This window comes from Rhinoraja longicauda, chromosome 30, assembly GCF_053455715.1.
Source record: "Rhinoraja longicauda isolate Sanriku21f chromosome 30, sRhiLon1.1, whole genome shotgun sequence".
Taxonomy (NCBI): domain Eukaryota; kingdom Metazoa; phylum Chordata; class Chondrichthyes; order Rajiformes; family Arhynchobatidae; genus Rhinoraja; species Rhinoraja longicauda.
In genome coordinates this window covers 25,125,348-25,147,694 of record NC_135982.1, presented here as the reverse complement: position 1 = coordinate 25,147,694, position 22,347 = coordinate 25,125,348, and the positions used below count along the sequence as shown (strand labels likewise).

The 22,347-nt window shown below is 49.9% G+C and overlaps 1 protein-coding gene across 4 annotated transcripts in view; it reads left to right on the top strand.

Moving 5' to 3' along the window:
* The first annotated feature begins 4,397 nt into the window (after positions 1 to 4,397).
* The window catches only part of acap3a (ArfGAP with coiled-coil, ankyrin repeat and PH domains 3a), a 178,774-nt gene continuing 160,824 nt past the window's right edge, over positions 4,398 to 22,347 (top strand). For 2 of the 4 annotated variants that reach the window (XM_078425204.1, XM_078425200.1), the window contains exon 1: positions 4,398 to 4,624. In XM_078425204.1, the coding sequence (XP_078281330.1) occupies positions 4,536 to 4,624 (89 nt within the window). In that variant the 5' untranslated portion in view covers positions 4,398 to 4,535. The remainder of the gene's footprint in view (positions 4,625 to 22,347) is intronic. The other 2 variants (XM_078425203.1, XM_078425201.1) reach the window with 1 other exon arrangement.

Below are 22,347 nucleotides of genomic sequence, written 5' to 3'. Positions count from 1 at the left end.
TGTCTCCCCCTTCCTCCCTCCCCTCACCCCCTTCCTCCCTCCCCTCTCCCCTTCCTCCCTCCCCTCTCCCCTTCCTCCCCCCTCCTCTCTCTCTCTCCCTCCCTCCTTTCTCTCCCCCTCCTTTCTCCCCCTCTCTCTCCCCCTTCTTTCTCCCCCTCTCTCTCCCCCTTCTTTCTCCCCCTCTCTCTCCCCCTCCTTTCTCCCCCTCTCTCTCCCCCTCTCTCTCCCCCTCTCTCTCCCCCTCCTTTCTCCCCCTCTCTCTCCCCCCTCTCTCCTCCCCCTCCCTCCTTTCTCCCCTCCCTCCTTTCTCCCCCTCCCTCCCTTCTCCCTCTCCCCCTCCCTCTCTCCTTTCCCCTCCCTCTCTCCTTTCCCCTCCCTCTCTCCCTCTCCCTCCCTCTCTCCACCCCTCCTCTGTCCTCTCCAGCCGGTCCGCCTGCTCCCCGGAGCGACAGCAGCCTAACAGGCCCCCAGAGCGAGATACCAAATGCCTGCAATCAAAAGCCAAAAACCGACGGACCAACTGCAAGTAAGACCATGTGAAGTAAACACTGTTCGGGTGCTAAGTATGATTATGATAATGAATCCCCATCTTCTGTTGGCGCTGTGCTTTAATGTTTTGGGGCAATTTGACCCGGGCGGTGTTTGGGCAGCGCTGCTAGTTTTCCCCATTGCGGCAGATAGGGCGGATTCCCGGTCCTCCCGGCGTCGCGGCGCGTGATTGACGTCATCACCAGTGGCAAAGGGGCGGCTGTGGCGAAGGAACGGCGGCTGCAAGATCGATCCCCACGCCCGCCCTTAGGGATGGCAGCATGGCAGACGGTGGAGGCCTGCTTCCTGCGTGGAGTACGTTGCATTTTAATGTGAACTGCTTAACTCACGCTAATTCCAGGCGGGTGTTGGTCCACAGTTCCTCCACTGTATTTTCCTGTCCCTTCAGTTTTTATTTCACAGTTCCTCCTCCCTTCAATTACGCCTGAACAAACTCTCGGTCTTTCCTCCCTGAGGCTTCTGTCATCTAATTGGGAAAACATAATCTAAGACATTTCCCACCCCAATAATACCTTCACCCCACACCGGTCAGACACAAGGTACAAGATTTAAGGATTCAGAAATAACTCTTCCACTCTGTTGTTAGGCTTATGAACGGCCCTTCCATAAGCCAGGGTACTGTCTGTTTCACATCTACCCCATTGTGGACATTGGGCTTTGTCTCTGGAACTGTTACACTTTCATGAAGATAGACACAAAACGCTGGAGCAGGACAGGCAGCGTTTCTGGAGAAAAGGAATAGGTGATTCAAGTCAAGTAAATTTTATTTGTATAGCACATTTAAAATCAACCCACGCTGTACATCAGTGCAGGTACTAAAAAAGAACATACAATGGTACACAAACCTAACAACACAGAGGGCCTCAAAAGGCTAGGGAGTAGAAACATAGAAACATAGAAAATAGATGCAGGAGTAGGCCATTCGGCCCTTCGAGCCCGCACCGCCATTCAATATGATCATGGCTGATCATCCAGCTCAGTAGCCTGTACCTGCCTTCTCTCCATATCCCCTGATCCCTTTAGCAAAAAGGGCCACATCTAACTCCCTCTTAAATATAGCCAATGAACTTTCCTCAACTACCTTCTGTGGCAGAGAATTCCACAGACTCACCACTCTCTGTGTGAGGAAATGTTTTCTCATCTCGGTCCTAAAAGACTTCCCCCTTATCCTTAAGCTGTGACCCCTGTTTCTGGACTCCCCCAACATCGGGAACAATCTTCCCGCATCTAGCCTCTCCATAGGTTTGAGCCTGGACTTAAAGGAGTCGATGGAGGGGGCAGTTCTGATGGGGAGAGGAATGCTGTTCCACAGTCTGGGAGCTGCAACCGCAAAAGCACGGTCACCCCCGAGCTTAAGCCTAGACGGCGGGATAGTCAGTAGCCCCAAGTCGGCTGACCTGAGGTACCTGGAGGTAGAGTGGTGGGTTAGAAGATTTTTGATATAGGTGGGGCAAGCCAGTTAAGGGCTTTGTATGCGAATAGGAGGAGCTTGAAGTTGATTCTGTACCGTACTGGGAGCCAGTGGAGAGAGGCCAGAATCAGGGTGATTATGGTCCCTTTTACTGGTACCCGTCAGGAGTCTCGCTGCGGCGTTTTGGACGAATTGCAGGAGGGACAGGGATGATTGGCTGATCCCAGTGTATAGGGAGTTGCAGTAGTCTAGGTGGGAGGAAATGAATGCGTGGATGATTTTTTCAAGGTCGTCAAATTGGAGGAATGGTTTGATTTTAGCTATGGTACGAAGCTGGAAGAAACTGGCTTTTACCACAGAGGAGGGGGAGGGGGGGGGGGGGGGCGAATAGGATGACCTCAGACTTGCTCTCGTTTAGTTGAAGGAAGTTCTGTGCCATCCAACATTTTATGTCCTCAAGGCAGTGCATGAGGCTGATTAAATTTGATCGGTTGTTGGGTTTCAGGGGGAGATAAAGCTGTGTGTCATCAGCATAGCAGTGGAAAGAAATGCCGTGCCTTTGAATGATTTGGCAGAGGAGGGAGCATGTACAGAGAGAAGAGAATGGGGCCTCGGATGGAGCCTTGTGGAACCTTGCAGGAGAGGCTAGCTGGGGAAGAAGAATAATTGCCTATGTTGATGGAGAAACTCCTATTTTCGAGGTAGGAAATGAACCTGCTCAGGGCAGTGCCATCAACGCCAACCCCGTACCGGAGACGGTCAATAAGGATGGTGTGGTCCACTGTATCGAACACTGCGCTGAGGTCGAGAAGGAGCAAGATTGCACAGTCGCCGGTGTCGATGGCGAGAAGCAGGTCGTTGTGTACCTTCAACAAGGCAGACTCTGTGCTGTGGTGAGCCCTGAAACCTGACTGGAAACTTTCCAGCATGGTATTTTGGTGTAGGTAAGGCAGTGGTTGATTTAGAATGACCTTTTCAAGGACTTTCGGGTCAAGGCCCTTCCCCAGACTGTTGAGGATAGTCAACAGTCAATGCTGAGAACTACATCCTGCACTCTGTACCTTCCCATTTGCTCTATATTGTACTTGAGTTTGACTTAATTATATTTATGCATAGTATTATCTGATCTATTTTGGATCTAACTCTTCAAACATGCATTTGAACTACATAGACTTGGGGACATATGCTTTGTCTTTTGCACTATTATTGCTTGCTTGTTTTTATGTGTATATGTTAGCGTATATGCATATATATGTATATGTGCATGTGTATATGTGTATATATATATATATATATATATATATATAAACATACACACACACACACACACACACACATATATATATACTGTATATATGTATATATAAACACAAAATGCTGGAGTAACTCAGCGGGTCAAGCAGCATCTCTGGATAGATGAAACGGGTGATGTTTCGGGTCAAGACCCTTCTTCAGTCTGCAAAAGGGTCTCGACCCGAAACATCGCCCATCCCTTCTGTCCAGAGATGCTGCCTGTCCCGCTGAGTTGTTCCAACATTTTGTGTCCATCTTCGGTGTAGACAATCATCTGCAGTTCCTTCCTACACATGTGTGTGTGTATATATATATATAAATACACATGTATTTATATATATAAATATAAATACACACACATATGCATATGTACACATATACACATACATATATATATATATATATACGCACATATACATACACACACACACATATATATGTGTGTATGTACGTATATGTATACGTGCGTATATATATTATATACGCATATGTGTACATATGCATATGTGTGTGTATTTATATATTGTGTATTTATATTTATATATATAAATACACGTGTGTGTGTATATATACACACACATATATATATATGTGTGTTTGCGTACACACATATATATATGTGTATACACAGTATACACACACTGAACTTTTATTTCACGTTTATTATATTGTTTAGAGTGTACTATGTTTACATATTCTGTTGTGCTGCTGCAAGTGGGAATTTCATCGTTCTATCTGGGACACATGGCAGTAAAACACTCTTGATTTTGAAGAAGACGGCAGGTGAAGAGAAAAGACATTCTGGCCTTCCATCACAGTGAGGAGGTGACTGGAGGAGACTCACTGTGATGGATGTTTCTTTTTTTTTGTTTTGTGTTGGTTTGTGATTGTTTGTGTGTTATTGCTTATTTTTATTGCTATTATTGTTGGACTGTGGGTAACGGGATTTCGTCCAAAAGACTTGTTTTACAAAAATACAAGGTTATTCTGATTCTGATTCTTGACTCTCCAGGGCAGCAGGAAGCTTCGCGCCTGTATCAAAGATGGCCGCGCCCTGAGCGGTCTCAGCGCCAGCCAGACAGCGGGGTGGGACCCCGGGCTTGACTGGCAGCTGCAGAGGCGTGAGTCTCGGATCCTCGTCTGCTTGAGGAAGAGACAGACAGCGAGAGAATGGCTGTGCGAGCCTGTGCCTCAGACCTTGCCCTTCCTACCATCTTGGACTAAACGTTGCTCACGTTTTATTTTTTTTTTGCATTCACGAACCGGGTAATGAACAGACTCGATGAAGGGTGAATGCCAAAGCAGAGAGAGCAATACAGTCAAAATGACAGTGGATTTTGAAGAGTGTGTGAAAGACTCCCCTCGTTTCAGGTAAGCCTGTCATGGATCATACAACATCATGTGGTTTTATTGTTCACAAATCCGAGGTTGTGCTCAGACCTGCCTCGCCCGCTGTGATATCTGCGCTGCGTCTTGAGAAAGAAGAAACAAATATTAATATAAAGAGGCTTGAAAACGCTCGGAAGCATCGCAGACAGTCCCACTGCATTTCTTTCAGCTCATGAGAGAAATGAACAGGGGCGTTGGATACAGTGCTTTGTGTCTCAGACATTCAGTGTTGTCCACACACAGGCAGCCACAGATGCTGATGGTGCATTCGTGTTTCGTGACAGAAGTTTCCTTCGAGTAACAAACAGGTCGTTTGATGTTGGATGGGAATGGACCTGTCCAACACGAAGAGCTAGGTAGAGCTCTTCAGGATAGCGGAGTCAGGGGGTATGGGGAGAAGGCAGGGACGGGGTACTGATTGTGGATGATCAGCCATGATCACATTGAATGGCAGTGGAAGCCAATTCTCTGAATGCATTCGAGAGAGAGCTAGACAGAGCTCTTAAGGATAGTGGAGTCAGGGGGTACGGGGAGAAGGCAGGAACGGGGTACTGATTGAGAATGATCAGCCATGATCACATTGAATGGCGGTGCTGGCTCGAAGGGCCGAATGGCCTCCTCCTGCACCTATTGTCTATTTTCATTGAATAAGGTTTAATATATATATATATATATATATTTATTTATTTATTTGTTTATCAAATAACACAAAAGGGCCGAGTGCCGGTTGGTTTGCGTTGCCGCGAGTGGAGAATTGCCAACGCCACAGTCTCAGGGATCATTAATCTGCCCCAATTAATTTGGAAAGCGGAGCGAGTGAAGTTTCCCTCTTTTGTTGAGCGATGTGTTGCAGAGAGAGGGTGAAGCACCTTCATGCGGGGAGGGGAGGGTGCGATGGGCGATGTGCCCCTGCCTCTGCCTCACACAGCCTGGGGAGGGAGGGAGGGAGGGGTGGCAGTGAGGGGGAGAGGGGATGGGGGAGAGAGGAGAAGCCAGTTACCGGGGGGAGGGAGGAAAGGGGAGGGAAGGGGGCAGGCGGTTACAATGGGGAGACAGACCCTGTTGGAGGGGAGGGTGGGATGGGCGATGTGCCTTTGCCTCACACAGCCTGGGGAGGGTGGCAGCCGGGGGGGAGAGGGGATGGGGGGGGAGAGGGGATGGGGGGGGAGAGGGGATGGGGGGGGAGGAGAAGCCAGTTACCGGGGGAGGGAAGGGGACAGGCGGTTACAGTGGGGAGACAGACCCTGTTAGAGGGGAGGGAGGGAGGGAGGGAGGGGGTGGTATAGCCGGGTAGAGGGGAGACAGACCCGGTTTAGTGAGGGAGGGTGGGGTTGGGGTATAGCCGGCTACAGAGGGGAGACAGACCTGGTTTCGGGGGGGGGGGGGGGGGAGTTACATAGACCCGGTTTAGCCGGTGACATCGGGAAGACAGATGCTGTTGGAGGGGATGGATGGATGGAGGAGGGGTGCGCCCGTTTAGGGGTCAAGCTGGTTGGGGAGGGGGTGTAGGGGGAGCAGGGGGGGGGGGAGGAGGGGGGGACAAGAACAAGAGGAGCAGGGGCGCCATTGCTGATGACATTTCCCGGCCACACCGTTCGTTGTCTTTGCTTTGCTGCCGTCAGTTGTTGCGGCCACATCTCTGCTCCGTTTGCCAAATGATTGTCATCGGAGTGACTGTGCTCGCAGCCTCGGCGGCCGGGGAGGGGAGGGGGGTGGGGGGGATGTGGGAGAGGGGGGAAGGGGGTGGGAGAGGGGGGAGGGGGTGGGGGAGGGGGGAGGGGGTGGGGGAGAGGGGAGGGGATGTGAGGGAGAGGGGAGGGGGGTGTGGGAGAGGGGAGGGGGTGTGAGGGAGGGGGGTGGGGGAGAGGGGAGGGGGTGTGAGGGAGAGGGGAGGGGGTGTGGGGGAGGGGGGTGGGGGAGAGGGGAGGGGGGAGGGGGGTGGGGGGTGGGGGAGAGGGGAGGGGGTGTGAGGGAGGGGGGTGTGAGGGAGGGGGGTGGGGGAGAGGGGTGAGGGAGAGGGGAAAGGGGGGTGTGGGAGAGGGGCGAGCTCATCTCTGTGATCTGCTCTGTCCCATCTGGGGAGTGCCACAATATTCTCAGCTCCTGTATTTGCTTTTTTTAAAAACATTGGACGCGTTACCCAGCTTGAAAGTTTATTTTTTAATAATCAGAATTGATCCCATCACAAATTGCCTTCGTTGCAAGCAAAATGTGCAAAGCAAGTCAAAGTCAGATGGCTATCCGTGGAGGTCAGGAGATAAATGGTCACATGTAGCAACAAACGGAACAATGAAATTCTTGCTTGCAGCAGAATAAAAAGGCCTGTAAACACAATAGACATGGATAATGTCTAATGACAAAATGTAATCAATAGCCATAATCCTAGTGCAAAAAAAAATCCCGAAGTCAAAGGGTCTTACAGCATGGAAACAGGCCCTTCGGCCCAACTTGCCAAACCGACTACCATCTGCACTAGTACCACCTGCCTGCATTTGGCTCATATCCCTCAAAATCTGTCCTATCCTCGTACCTGTCTAAATGTTTCTTAATGCACCCAAACAGTTCACAGTTGTTAGTGTTGTGCGGTGTTCAAGAGCATGATGGTGGTTGGGAAGAAGCTCTTCTTGAGTCTGGTGCTCATGGTCTTCAGGCTCCTGTACCTTCTCCCTGACGGTCGGAGTGAAGGTGGTACGAGTGGAATGAGTGTGTGGTCAGGGTGGTGTGGGTCTGGCTGGGTTTTTTGAGGCAATGGCTCCACTAGATCCCCTCGATGGTGGGGAGGTCAGTACCTGCGATGGAGGTCAGTCCTGCGATGGAGGTCAGTACCTGCGATGGAGGTCGGTACCTGCGATGGGGCAGGTCACCAAAGACCTCTCGTAAAAAACGGCAGTAAAAATGGCCAGCTGGTCCAGGCCAGTGTCTATGTCCACTCAGGCCTCTTCCCGTCTTCTCTCACTGTTCCACCGGAGATGAATCCACCGTTTCCATCCTGTCCACTCTTCCTCCTCTGGAATACCCAGCAGGAAATCCCTTATCAGTGTAACCCCCTCTCCCATCTCCCGCCTGTCGTCCAGCTTGCATTTAAAGGAATCAATAGACATAGAAAATAGGTGCACAGGGAGGCCATTTTGCCCTTCGAGCCAGCACCGCCATTCATTGTGATCATGGCTGATCATCTACAATCAGTAACCCGTGCCTGCCTTTTCGCCATATCCCTTGATTCCGCTAGTCCCTAGAGCTCTATCTAACTCTCTTTTAAATTCATCCAGTGAATTGGCCTCCACTGCCTTCTGTGGCAGAGAATTCCACAAATTCACAACTCTGGGTGAATTTTTTTTTTCTTCCTCATCTCAGTTTTAAATGGCCTCCCCTTTATTCTTAGACTGTGTGTGGCCCCTGGTTCTGGACTTCCCCCAACATTGGGGACATTTTTCCTGCATCTAGCCTGTCCAGTCCTTTTTATAATATTCACTTCAGCCACCGTGTTTACACATTCCCACCTCTACCTGATTGAGGAAATTTACCCTGAATTCCTCATCGGCACCTGGTTGACCGATGCTATTAGTTTAGTTTAGAGGCAAGGCGTGGAAACAGGCCCTTCGGCCCACCGAGTCCGCGCCGACCAGCGATCCCCGCACACTAACACCACTGTCCTACACACACTAAGGACAATTTACAATTTTACCGAAGCCAATTAACCTACCAACCTGAACGTCTTTGTGATGATGTATGAACACTAGTTCTACGTTATCCCATTTTTTTCCACCCACTCTCTGCACACTTGGAGTAATTTCCAGAGAAGTCAATTAACCTACAAACCTGCTCTTCTTTTGGATGTGGGAGGAAACCGGAGCACCTGGAAGAAACCCACGCGGTCGCAGGGAGGACGTGCAAACTCCACACTGACAGCCCCCGAGGGCAGGATTGAACCTGGGTCTCCGGCGCTGAGAGGCAGCGGCTCTGCCAGCATCACCACTCTGCCACCCTTAGGTGCCGGGGGGGGGGGGTGGAAGAGTTGGGGGCAGGGCAAAGCCTGGCAAGTGATAGGTGGATACAGATGAGAAGTATTTGGCAGATGGGTGAACATGCATCTATTGTCAAAGTTTTAATTAAAATCCATAATTCAGCTTGGGAGAAAGTTGTCAGTGCCAGAGACTGTTTATGCAGGCCCTGTATCTTCCCTCCTAGTTCACTTGAACATGGTGTCAGGGGTTATGGGGAGGGGGCAGGAGAATGGGGTTAAGAGGGAACGATAGACCAGCCATGACTGAATGGCGGAATGGACTTGATGGGCCAATTGGCCAAAATTCTGCTCTTACAACTTATGAACTTGGTGTGGTATTTTATTTATACCGAGGTACAGTGAAATTCATTTTTTTAGACAGTTCACTGCACATAAGCACTTAGATACCTATTAGATAAGCATCTACACAAAGTGCAAGTGTGTAGCAGTGGTACGCTGAGACTGTGTACAGAGTCACCAGTTTGGCATCACTTTCAAGTCCCAGTTGGTGTAAGTGCAGGGATCTTGATCTGACCATGATGGTCTGTTGTCCTGCTGGTGTGACAGGCAGGGCCTTGTTTATTAGCACATGGTGTCTGATAAACGCTAACACGATGTAGAATGTGCTGCTACCACAAGTGACGATGTGGTGACTTGCACAGATGTGTTAAATGTGAAGCATATTAGGGAGAAAGGAACTAGGTTGTGTGGAGAGGATGCGGTCAAACACGGTGGGAGGAACGTTGTGGGATGAAATTCTGGATTAGCACGGGCGTCGGGTATTGTGGGGAGAAGGCAGGAGAATGGGGTTAGGAGGGAGAGATAGATCAGGCATGATTGAATGGCGGAGTAGACTTGATGGGCCGAATGGCCTGATTCTGCTCCCATGACTGATGAAAGCACCAGTATGTACCGGTGAAAAGAATCCAAGATGGCGCCCAACCCAGGCACCTCTTTGTGAATCTGCAATCACGCGTTACAATCGCGCCACTCCTTTAAATCTCTACTACAGATTCACGTCATTCCCTTCATCCTGTATCTGTACACTGTGGACGGCTCGATTGTAATCATGTATTGTCTTTTCGCCGACTGGTTGGCACGCAACTGAAGCTTTTCACTGTGCCTCGGTACACGGGATAATAAACTCAACTCAACTCAACTGGGCCCAACTTTGCAACCGTCACAGTTCTGATGTATTTTTAGTGCCTGCAGGCCTGCTTGGGGTGGTGATTGCGTGTGGCTTTTATTGCTGGAAGTGACAGGGAATAGGGACGGGAATAGAATAGAGTTGTTAGTCCGCTCCTTCTCAATTGTACTTTGCTTCCTGAAGGATGTGCGGGCATACGGTCTCAAATGGACCGCGTCTACAGCTGGGGTCCGAGGAGCTTCACGCCACTGGAAGGAAGTCAGACCCTGCAATGCAAGCTTTTATTTAGAGAGGACTAGAATATTAAAAAAAAATAGGGCTGTAATGTTGAGGCTTTACAAGGCACTGGTCAGGCTGCATTTGGAGCATTGTGAGCAGTTGTGGGCCCCATATCTGAGGAAGGATGTACAGGCGTTGGAGAGGGCCCAGCAGAGGTTTACGAGAATGATTGGGTTAACATATGATGAGCGTTTAATGGCACTGGGCCTGTACTCGCTGGAGTTCAGAAGGATGATGGGGGACCTCATTGAAACTTACCGAATAGTGAAAGGCCTGGGTAGAGTGGATGTGGAGAGGATGTTTCCACTAGTGGGAGAGTCTAGGACTAGAGGACATAGCCTCTGAATAAAAGGACGTACCGCTAGAAAGGAGATGAGGAGGAATATGTTTGGTCAGAGGGTGGTGAATCTGTGGAATTCATTGCCGCAAACATTCATTGCCAAAGCAATAGACATTTTTAAGGTGAATATTGACAGATTCTTGATTAGTATGGGTGTCGGGGCTTATGGGGAGAAGGCCGGAGAATTGGGTTGAGAGGGAGGGATAGATCAGCCATGATTGAATGCCGGAATGGACTTGAAGGGCCGAATGACCTAATTCTGCCCCTTTAACTTCTGAGCTTCCACAGGATAACAAGAAAATAGCAGCGTGGCAGATTTAAAGCTCATTAATATTCAGCATTGCCGGACGAGAGTTTAGCAACATGCTCTCTCGCTGCGCCCTCTCTGGGATTTCTCCTGCCCTCCTAATCTACGATGAACATCGACTTCTCCAACTTTAGATAGTTCCTCTGTCCCTCTCTTCCCCTCCTCCTTCCCAGTTCTCCCTCTATCTTCCTGTCTCCACCTATATCCTTCCTTTGTCCCGCCCCCCTGACATCAGTCTGAAGAAGGGTCTCGACCCGAAACGTCACCCATTCCTTCTCTCCTGAGATGCTGCCTGACCCGCTGAGTTACTCCAGCATTCTGTGAATAAGTGCCCCACAGTTAGTCGTCTGCCCAGTTTACACGCGTGTTTAGCTGTACCGTGTGCCGACCTGCACGCGTGTCTCTTTGTATTTGCGATTGACCTAGAATATAACCTTTGCTGGCTGTCACTGAAAAGGGATTTGTTTAATTATTTCCGCGAGCATTTCTCTGACTTTGCTCCTGCCGTTTCCAGTCAAGGACGGTTCAGGCGGTCGCTAAGTGGGAAATGAAGACATTCATGTCCCCCTGAATGGTTTGGTGAGGGAGTGGATTCCGGAGTTTTGCGTCACGGGTTAGTTTGTGTCTCAGCCGCGAGGACCCGAGGGCCCCCGCTGTGAGACGGGGGTTGCTTAGCAACAGGGAGAGAGTGAGTCCCTGAGGGGAGATGACGCAAGCTACACTTGGGGTGAATGTTTACAACATGTTAGTGTCTCGCACTCTGCTGCGTTCCACAGTTGCAAACTCAGCACGGCTCAAGGAGAATCAGTGTTATTGTTAGAAGGCAGTGGAGGCCAATTCACTGGATGAATTCAAAAGAGAGTTAGATAGAGCTCTAGGGGCTAGTGGAATCAAGGGATATGGGGAGAAGGCAGGCACAGGTTACTGATTGTGGATGATCACAATGAATGGGTGCTGCTGGCTCGAAGGGCCAAATGGCCTCCTCCTGCATCTATTTTCTATGTTTCTATTGTTGCCTTCACTGAGTGAGTGGTAGGGCCCTGGGGAGTGTTGTACAGCAGAGGGATTGAGGAGTGCAGTGAGAATAGTGAAAGGCCTGGATAGAGTGGATGTGGAGACGATGTTTCCATTAGTGGGAGAGTCTAGGACTAGAGGTCATAGCCTCAGAATTAAAGGACATTCTTTTTAGGAAGGAGATGAGGAGAAATTTCTTTAGTCCGAGGGTGGTGAATCTGTGGAATTCTTTAGAGGCTGACAGTGGATATTTTTAAGGCAGTGATAGATAGATTCTTGATTATTACAGGTGTCAGAGGTTATGGGGAGAAGGCAGGAGAATGGGGTTAGGAGGGAGAGATAGATCAGCCATGATTGAAAGGTGGAGTAGACTTGATGGGCCGAATGGCCTAATTCTACTCCTATCCCTTATGACCTTTTGCAGGTCCTTGAAGGTGGAGTCGCAGGTAGATAGGGTGGTCAAAAAGGCTTTTGGCACATTGGCCTTCATCAGTCAGAGTATTGAGTATAAAAGTTGGGAGGTCATGTTGCAGTTGTATAAGACATTGGTGAGGCTGCATTTAGAGTGTTGTGTTCAGTTCTGGGCACCATGTTATAGGAAAGATGTTGTCAAGCTGGAAAGGGTACAGAGATTTACCAGGATGTTGCCAGGACTTGAGGGTCTGAGTTATAGGGAGAGGTTGAGTAGGCTGGGACTCTATTCTGAAGAAGGGTCTCGACCCGAGACGTCACCCATTCCTTCTCTCCAGAGATGCTGAGTTACTCCAGCTTTTTGTGTCTATCTTCGGTTTAAACCAGCATCTGCAGTTCCTTCCTACACTAGTTTGTAGGTTAATTGGCCTGTGCTAATTGCCCCTGGTGTGTAGGGAGTGGATGCGAAAGTGGGATAACACAGAACTAGTGTGAACGGGTGATCGATGGTTGACGTGGCCTCGATGGGCTGAAGGTCCTGTTTCCAAGCTGTATCTTTCAATCACTCAATGTGCATCTCAAAATAAAATAATAAATAATAATTATGAGAGGTATAATCAATAATCATGGTAAGGAATAGACCGGGTAGACTCACAGAGAACCAGAGGACATGGGGTTAAGGTGAAGGGGGAGAGATTTAATAGGAATCAGAGGAGTGACATTTTCACACAAAGGGTGGTGGGTGTATGGAGCGAGCTGCAGGAGGAGGTAATTGAGGCAGGGACTACGTTTAAGAAACAATAAGACGGGTCCATGGATAGGACAGGATTAGAAGGATATGGGCCAAAAGCAGGCAGGTGGGACTAGTGTAGATGGCACATGTTGGTCGGTGTGGGCAAGTTGGGCCGATGGGCCTGTTTCCACACTGTATGACTCTGGCTCTATAATTGAACGATGTGAAGTGTTGGTAGTTTCATGAACTGTTCATTGAGTAACAACAATGTCCTACTGACGGGTCCATCAAATAGACGGTGAGTCAATTTGTTTCCGGGCTGAAAGTGCTCTTTGTGTGTGTGGGGGCAGAGTATTCGGTTTGGAGATCATGTTTGTCAATGTGCCAGCCCATTGCGCACAGCCCTTATTTGCCTTGCTCTTTTCCACTGTAAACAAAAGACGGTGAGTTTGAGGATGATGCTGACAAAATGTTGATGTGTGCAACAATCGGAATTTGAAAGCGTTGCCAGTTTCCTGCTGGAAGGTGTTTAATATGATTAAACCCGCGATTGGACATGTGACCAGCACTTCCTGTGGGGCCGGGAGAGAACACTGAGAGACCCAATGTTCAACATGAAAGCTACCCATTGTGAAGTATTTTTGGACAAACACTTGCATCCTATCATCCCTGCAGAGAGAAGCAGGTTCTATGTCTGTGCCTTTTCAATCTCTATCTATAGATACAGCATGGAAACGGGTCCACCGAGTCCACACCAACCTTTGATCACCCATTCATAATACCTCCATGTTACCCACACTTTCTCATCCACTCCCAGCGCACCAGGGAGCAATATACAGAGGGACAATTAACCTACAAACAATGAACCTACTTCACATATAAAGCCCTAAATGGACATTCCCCCCCCCACATCAAAAATCTTCTAACCCACCTCTCTAACTCCAGGTCCCTCAGGTCGGCCGACTTGGGGCTACTCACTATCCCGCGGTCTAGGCTTAAGCTCAAGGGTGATCGCGCTTTTGCGGTTGCAGCTCCTAGACTGTGGAACAGCATCCCTCTCCCCATCAGAACTGTCCCCTCCATCGACTCCTTTAAGTCCAAGCTCAAAACCTATTTCTACTCCCTAGCGTTTGAGGCCCGTTGAGGAGGCGCTATGAACTGTTTTGTATGTGCTGTTATGTTTGTGTGCTACTGTATGTTTCATTTTTCCCTTAGTACCTAATCAGATGTACAGCACTTTGGTCAACGTGGGTTGTTTTTAAATGTACTATACAAATAAAGTTGACTTGACTTGACAAACGCTGCGCGTCCTTGGGATGTGGGAGGAAACTGGAGCACCTGGAGGAAACCCACGTGGTCACAGGGAGAACGTGCAAACTCCACGCGGACAGACAGCACCCGAGGTCAGGGTCGAACCCGTGTCTCTGGCGCTGTGAGGCAGCGGCTCTACCCGCTGCACCGCTCATTCAGTTTGCAAATAAACAAGGCCTGTCACTTTTCCAGTGGGCAACTGTCCTTGCTCTTCCTGTGGAAATTCTGAGGAATGTTTGATTTTCAAATTGATTTGGGACAACATTTTCAACCGGACTACATTGTCATAAACTGCAGAATATTTACAGCGCTCTCAGTTTTATTTCGGATTTTCAGCATCTGCATTATTTCCGCTGCTTGTGTGACGACCAGCCTGGTGTTGAAGTGGGGTCGAGCGTGTGACACACGAAGTCAGGGGTGGATGGTGCACGCGCTGTTCCTGTTGCAGGGAAAATGCTCCCCATGTTGGGGGAGTCCGGAACCAGGGGTCACACTTTAAGAATAAGACGTAGGCCATTTAGGACTGAGATGAGGAAAAACCATTTTCACCCAGAATCTGTAGAATTCTCTGCCACAGAAGGCAGTGGAGGCCGATTCACTGGATGTATTCAAGAGAGAGTTAGATATAGCTCTTGGGGCTAATGGAATCAAGGGATATGGGGAGAAAGCTGGAAGGGGGTACTGATTTTTGGATGATCAGCCATGACCATATTGAATGGTGGTGCTGGCTCGAAGGGCCGAATGGCCTACTCCTGCACCTATTTTCTATGTTTATCTGTTTCTATTGGATAGTCACCGTGTGATTTTTTTTTTACTGTCCTGTTAGCATGGACATAGTGGGCCAAAGGGCCTGTGCTGCATTGTTCTATGTTCTGCCTCAGCTTTCCTGTTCCTGACAGTGAGATCGGCCAGTAGGTGCGGACAGCGTTCACTCCCGTTCTCTCATCCCGGGATCCTCAGGCTAATCCCTGCATGGAGCCCGCCAACGTTAGATCAAGTTATTCTGGTTTATTGTGTGGGAAGGAACTGCAGATGCTGGTTTAAATCGAAGATAGACACAAAAAGGTGGAGTAGCTCTGGTTTATTGCCACTTTCATCTTACGAACCTTTTCCCCCCCAGGGTATAAATATCAAAGACGAGAGGGCGAACCCTTCAGGTGAGAGGGGCCAAGTTTAAAGGAGATGGGCAGAGCAAATGTTTTCTTACACTGAGGGCGGTGGGTAGGGATGCCAACTGTCCTGTCTTAGCCAGGACATCCTGTATTTTGGGCTAAATTGGTTTGTCCCGTACGGGACCGCCCTTGTCCCTTATTAGGCCCGGGGGGGCGCTGTAGGCCCAGACGCTGCAGGCCCGTACAGTGTAGGCCCGGGCTCCGCCTAACAGAGGTTACCTAGCAACCCGCCTCCCAACCCGGGCGGCCGCCGTTGGTGGAGCGGGAGCACGTGGCCGCTGGCAGGGTGAAGTCACGTGGGGCGCGGGGCGGTGACGTCACCTTGTCCCTTATTTGTGAGTGAGATAGATGGCAACCCTAGTCGTGGGTGCCTGGAACTCGCTGCCAGGGGAGGTGGTGGAGGCAGAAATGATAGTGGCGCACAAGAGGCTTGTAGATCGGCGCAGAGATATGCTGGGAATAGGGGGAAATATGGATCATGTGGAGGCAGAGGGGATTTGTTTATCTTCGCATCATGTTCAGCACAGACATTGTGGGCCGAAGGGCCTGTTCCTGTGCTGTACCGCTATGTTTTAGTTCTCCAGGAGGCCTGACTATCCCACTGAGCTGGGTTAGTAGCCACCAGTTGATGGCCAGAGTGGATGGGGCCCATCTCTCAGTCAAGTATGTCGGAGGTGTAGGAAGGAACTGCAGATGCTGGTTTGCACTGAAGATAGACACAAAATGTTGATGCCACGCTGGGTCAGGCAGCATCTCTGGAGAGAAGGGATAGGTGACGTTTTGGGTCAAGACCCTCCCTCAGACAGAAAGGTCTCAACCCAAAACGTCCTTCAAATGTGTCTGAGGGATGGGAAATAATTCAGGGCAAGAATTTTGAACCCCAAGAGCAAATAGAATTATTTTTTTGGCCTCTTGCAAGGTTGGACAGGGCTCAAAGGATCCTTAACAAAAAAAAAATCTAATGTGGGCCTAGGCTGCAACGTGCCCCTGGATTTCTACAGGCCTCTTGTGTACAAGCGTGTTTCTAGTACCCAGCAGTGGGGATTTCTCCTTGTCCTTCAACAACTTTTTCTCCACGCAAGCCGTTCACTTTCAGAATCGGAAGCAATCGCTGTGTGTGGCACAGTGTCCTCTTGTGGACCCTGACAAGAGGCAGCACGGTGGCGCAGCGGTAGAGTTGCTGCCTCACAGTGCCTGGGACACGGGTTCGATCCTGACTACGGGTGCTGTCCGTATGGAGTTTGCACGTTCTCCCTGTGAACTGTGTGGGTTTTCTCCAGGTGCTCCGGTTTCCTCCCACACTCCAAAGACGTGCAGGTTAATTGGTTTGTCGGGTTAATTGTCCCTAGTGTGTGTAGGATAGTATCGGTGTGCGGGGATCGCTGGTCGGCGTGGTCTCGGTGGCCTGAAGGGCCTGTTTCCGCGCTGTAACTCTAAACTAAACTAAAGGACCCTGATCGTGATCTCTGGATTCCCCAAACAGCAAAAGTAATTTCTCTCCTTCCATCATTACCACTTCCTTTTTAATATCTTGAAGATTTTGAAACAAATGGTTCTGAATCTGCAGCTTTTACTTCTGCAATTCCTCCCCGCAATTGAAACATTAGAGCCACTAATGCAACAGCGACAGTGAATGTTGTTTCACGCTGGGGTCTCCAGATGGTTTAGTAGATGGTGTCGGCTCAATGTCTCGCACTTTTCCCCATTGCACGCCTCCCATCCTCCCTGAGGAATGCCCAGAACCGAGAGAAAAACCTCAGAATTTGCCTGTCTGCAGAACACAGAGTGCTGGAGTAACTCAGCGGGTCAGGCAGCATCTCTGGAGAACATGGACACAGAGTGCTGGAGTAACTCAGCGGGTCAGGCAGCATCTCTGGAGAACATGGACACAGAGTGCTGGAGTAACTCAGCGGGTCAGGCAGCATCTCTGGAGAACATGGATGGGTGACTGGAGATACTGCCTGACATGCCGAGTTACTCCAGCACTTTGCACTCTGCACAAGATTCCAGCGCTCGCGCGGGTTAGGGCGGCACGGTGACGCAGCGGTAGAGTTGCTGCCTCACAGCGCCAGAGATCCAGGTTTGATCCTGACCCCAGGTGCTGTCCGTACGGACTTTGTACGTTCTCCCCGTGACCCGCGTGGGTTTTCTCTGAGATCTCCAGTTTCCTCCCACGCTCCAAAGACGAACAGGTGTTGTAGGTGAGTTGGCTTCTGGAAGTGGTAAATTGTCGAGTGTGTAGAACAGTGCTAGTGTGCGTGGATCGCTGGTCCGTGCAGACTCGGTGGGCCCAAGGGCCTGTTTCTGGGCTGCATCTCTAAACTAAACTAAAATCTGCCATACCTTGCGACTATACATTACTAATTGTCGTGCTCAAAGTCCAGGAGATGGTTTGGAGAAAAAAATCTAAGAAATTGAATAACTTTGGAATGAGTTGCCTCCAATGGTTTCCTCACAGTTCAATTCTATATTAAATCCCTATTGAAAACCCCCTCCATGGTTCTCCCAGCCAGCCTTCTGCCATGTGCATTCACTTGAGAACCGCGGCGAGACTCATTAACCTGCTGTTCCCATTGATTCGATTATTAGCTCGAGGTCTTGCTCATCTGGTACCCGAGCTCTGCATTTAATTAGGACACGGTGGCGCAGCGGTAGAGTTGCTGCCTCACAGCACCAGAGTCCTGGGTTCGAACCTGACCACGGGCGCTGTCTTTGCCGAGTTTGTACGTTCTCCCCGTGACCTGCGTGGGTTTTCCCCGGGTGCTCTGGTTTCCTCCCACACTCCAAAGAAGTACAGGTTCATGGGTTAATTGGCTTCAGTAAGATTGTAACTTGTCACTCGTGTGTGTGCAGGATAGTTCTAGTGTACGGGGTGATCGCTGGTCAGCCAGGACTAGGTGGGCCGAAGGGCCTGCTTCTGTGTTGTACACCTAAAGTCTGAGGTGAAGGACGGGTGGAGAGAGATTGTCCATCTGATTTTGACTCCGCTTTCCTGAACCCGTTGACTGATCTCCAGGGTTCAGGATTCCCAGGACTTCCGACGCGGACTGAAAAATGCAGTCGTGTTTTCCCAAATAGAGTTTTCTTGGACTGCCTCGTCAAATGCACATGTCTGGTTCACCAGAGGCAAGGGTGGTTCCCAAAACTGTGAGGTAATGCTTCAAGTTCTGACACCTCTGCTTGGCAAACTATCAGAAAAAGGCCTTGCAATAAGTCCAACCTTCCCTACACAATGTAGTTTTTAGAGATACAGCGAAGAAACAGGCCCTTTCAGCCCACCGGGCCCACGCCGACCAACGATCCCTGCACATTAACACTATCTTACACCCACTGGGGACAATTTAAAAAAAAACATTTACCAAGCCAATTAACCTACGAGCCTGTACTTCTTTGGAGTGCGGGAGGAAACCGAGGATCTGGGAGAAAACCCGCGCAGGCCTCCGGCGCTGCATTCGCTGTAAGGCAGCAACTCTACCGCTGCGCCACCGTGCAACATTTATTTTCCTGATTTTTTTTTTTTTACCCCCTCCCCTCCCCTCCCCTCCCCTCCCCTCCCATTACCTTTTGCAACGTCCAGTTTCTGACCGCTCCCAGTCCCAAAGAGCGAAATACATCCACACTAAGGTTGGCACGGTGGCGCAGCGGTAGAGTTGCTGCCTCACAGCGCCAGAGGCCCAGGTTCAATCCTGACTGCGGGTGCTGCCTGTACGGAGTTCATACGTTCTCCCCGTGACCGGGTGTGCTTGCACACGTACACATTTGTAGGCCTTGCTAACATTGTAAATAGTCTCTAGTGTGTAGGTTGGTGTTCGTGGTGCGGGGATTGTCGGTTGGCGCGGTGGGCTTAAGGGCCTGTTTCCGCGTTGTAACTCTAAACTAAACTTTTCCTTGGCCTCCTTCCCTCACACCACCTGATGGTGCTTGGTTGTGGAATATAGATCAGCACATCACAGGAACAGGCCCTCTGGCCCACCATATCAATGCTGAACATGATGTCGGGTTAAACTAATCTCATTTGCCTGCACTTGATCCATAATCCCTTCGTTCCCTGTGTATCCATGTGCCAACCAAAAGCCTCTTAAACACCACTATCATATCTGCCTCCACCATCAAGCCTGGCAGTGTGTTCCAGATACCCACCCCTCTCTGTGTAAAAACAAAAAACCTGCCCCTTTCAACTTTGCCCCTTTCAACTTGCCCTCAGTATCTCTAATGTTTGTCCCTCTCAACATGAAGCTGGTCTTTGCCATTTACACCCTGGGAGGCGGGAAGGTTCTGACGTTCTACCCTATCTGTGCCTCGTGATTATATATACTTCTATCAGGTTCCCCCCCACCCCCAACACACCAGAAAAAACCCCAATCCAAGCCCATCCAAATTGGGCTATCCAATGTTACATTTAAATACAAATCATGTCAAACTCAAGAACAATAGGTGGAGCAAAGGGTGTAGAATATAGATCTCAGCATCAGTTCCATAGACAAAGTCCTATGTCCTCAATGGGGTAGAGGTGAATCGGGCAGCACCCTAGCTAATGGAAGGGCTGTTCAGACGCCTGATAACAGAGGGGAAGAAGCTGTTGCTGAGTCTGGTGGTGCGCGCTTTCAAGCTTCTGTACCTTCTGCCAGACGGGAGCGGGGAGAAGAAGGAATGATCCTGGTTGGGAAAGGTTCGTGATCACGATGTTGTGATGTCTCCAGGAGTAAATAGACTGGGGTTGTGCTGGATGGATGGATGGATGGGACCTCGAGTCATATTGGGGAAGAGTTCGACAGAATAGCGAGACAGGAGGGAAGAGGAATAATTTTCTTGAAGTTTAAAATAAGAACAATAATTCCGGCCTTTAGCAGCATTCACTAAGGGGAATCTGTGAATGATTAGCAGTTTAGGAAGCCCAGCCATACACAGATCCAGCCCCTACACTGACAGGTCTTATAATATCCAGGAGGCCCTGCCTCTCCAGTCTAGTGTTGAGTTCCCAGCCTTGTCAACATATCCTGTGATTTTTACCAGACGCCTCCACTCGTGGGTTTGGGGGAGAATTGGGGACCTGGGCCAATGATGGAAAAGGCACAAAGAACAAATGAACGAAAGGTATGCAAAAGGCCAAATCAAAGCCAGCAGCAATGATCAGGGAACAGTGGAGCCCGCAACGGTCCACTCCTACACTGAGGGAGAGTTTAGGACCAGAGGGCACAGCCTCAGAATTCAAGGACGTTCCTTTAGGAAGGAGGTGAGGAGGAGTTTCTTTAGTCAGAGGGTGGTGAATCTGTGGAATTAATTGCCACAGAAGGCTGTGGAGGCCAAGTCAATGGATATTTTGAAAGCAGAGATAGTTAGATTCTTGATTAGTACAGGTGTCAGGGGTTATGGGGAGAAGGCAAGAGAATGGGGTTAGGATGGAGAGATAGATCAGCCATGATTGAATAACGGAGTTGACTTGATGGGCCGAATGGCCAAATTCTGCTCCTGTCACCTGCGAACTTATGAACTTATTTTGTCTTGGGAAATGTTGATTGAGTGGATGTCGGCTGTTAAAATCACAGATGATGTAAAGGTTTGGGAAGTCACTGCAGATGCTGGCTTAAATAGACAATAGGTGCAGGAGTAGGCCATTCGGCCCATCGAGCCAGCACCGCCATTCAATGTGATCATGGCTGATCATTCTCAATGCTGGAGTAACCCAGCGGGACAGGCAGCATCTCTGGAGGGAAGGATGTGTCGCCCGTTCCTTCTCTCCAGAGATGCTGCCTGTCCCGCTGAGTTACTCCGACATTTTGTGTCTATCTTTGGTGTAAAGGTTTACCACCCGGGGCTGGGGAATCTGCGTTCTCTTGCTTGCGGGCCTGGACGCGAGGCCTGGACATTCTCAGCGCTCCATCTCGTGTCTGATTCTGGACTCATTCCATCGTCTGCTCGAGTGAGGCGGTGATTGGCTGGGAGACGGCTTGCCTTGTTCCAATAAATCATTTAAGTATTATTAATGGGACCGAAACACAAGTTCACTGTTGATCTAAGCAAAGACTGCCGGTATAGCAATGAGTAATGGACGACTGATAACTGGAAATCTGAAGATCACTTTCTCATGTAGGCCCAATGTAAACAATCATTTCCATACGCACTCCTCCCACTCCCCCATCCCTCTCCTCCACCCCCCCCCCCCCCCCCCACACGACTCCTGATCCCATCACCATCTTTAATTTGCAGGAAGGAACTGCAGAAGCTGGTTTGAACCAAAGATAGACACAAATGCTGGAATAACACAGTGGGTCAGGCAGCGTCTCTGGAGAGAAGGAATGGCTGACGTTTTGGGTCGAGACCCTTATTCAGTCTGACTCGAAACGTCGCCCATTCCTTCTCTCCAGAGATGCTGCCTGTCCCGCCGAGTTACTCCAGCATTTTTGTGCCTACTTTAATTTAATTTCTTCCCTCCTTCCAAAGGCAGCAGGCCAGATTTTTCCTGGGCTCCCTCTGTCCTGTGGTTCTGTCCAAGGCTTGGTCTAGCTTTGCAAGCACGGCACTGCGATCTGTTGGCCAAGAGACTCTGTGGGGGGAAGGAGTGGGTGTGCGAAGTCAGGCACTGTTCATCCTGACCTCTGCCTCCACACTCCCCGTCTCCAGCTTCGTTAGGAAGCTGAACCTTGGCTGAGTTTCTAAGAGATCATTTCCAGCCTCTCCGATTATTTTCACACAGACTGGCTCCTGGAGGGGGGGGGGGGGGGGGGGGGGGGGGGGGGGGATGGGACTGGGGTCCAGTGTCAGTTTGAATCATCGGGAGGTGCTCCCTTCCATCTCTGCTTCGCGGCGCTTTGCAATAACCAACTCTGCTTCACCTACGATAAATGTGTAACGGATGTCAGTCTAAGTGCTCCGAATAATGCTGACTGTGCACTCTGCTGACGGATGGCTGGTGAGCAGCGATCGTTGTTAGTCGTGCCAACAAACCCCCTCAGCTGCCAATCCTCACACAGCAAGTTCCCAGAAACAG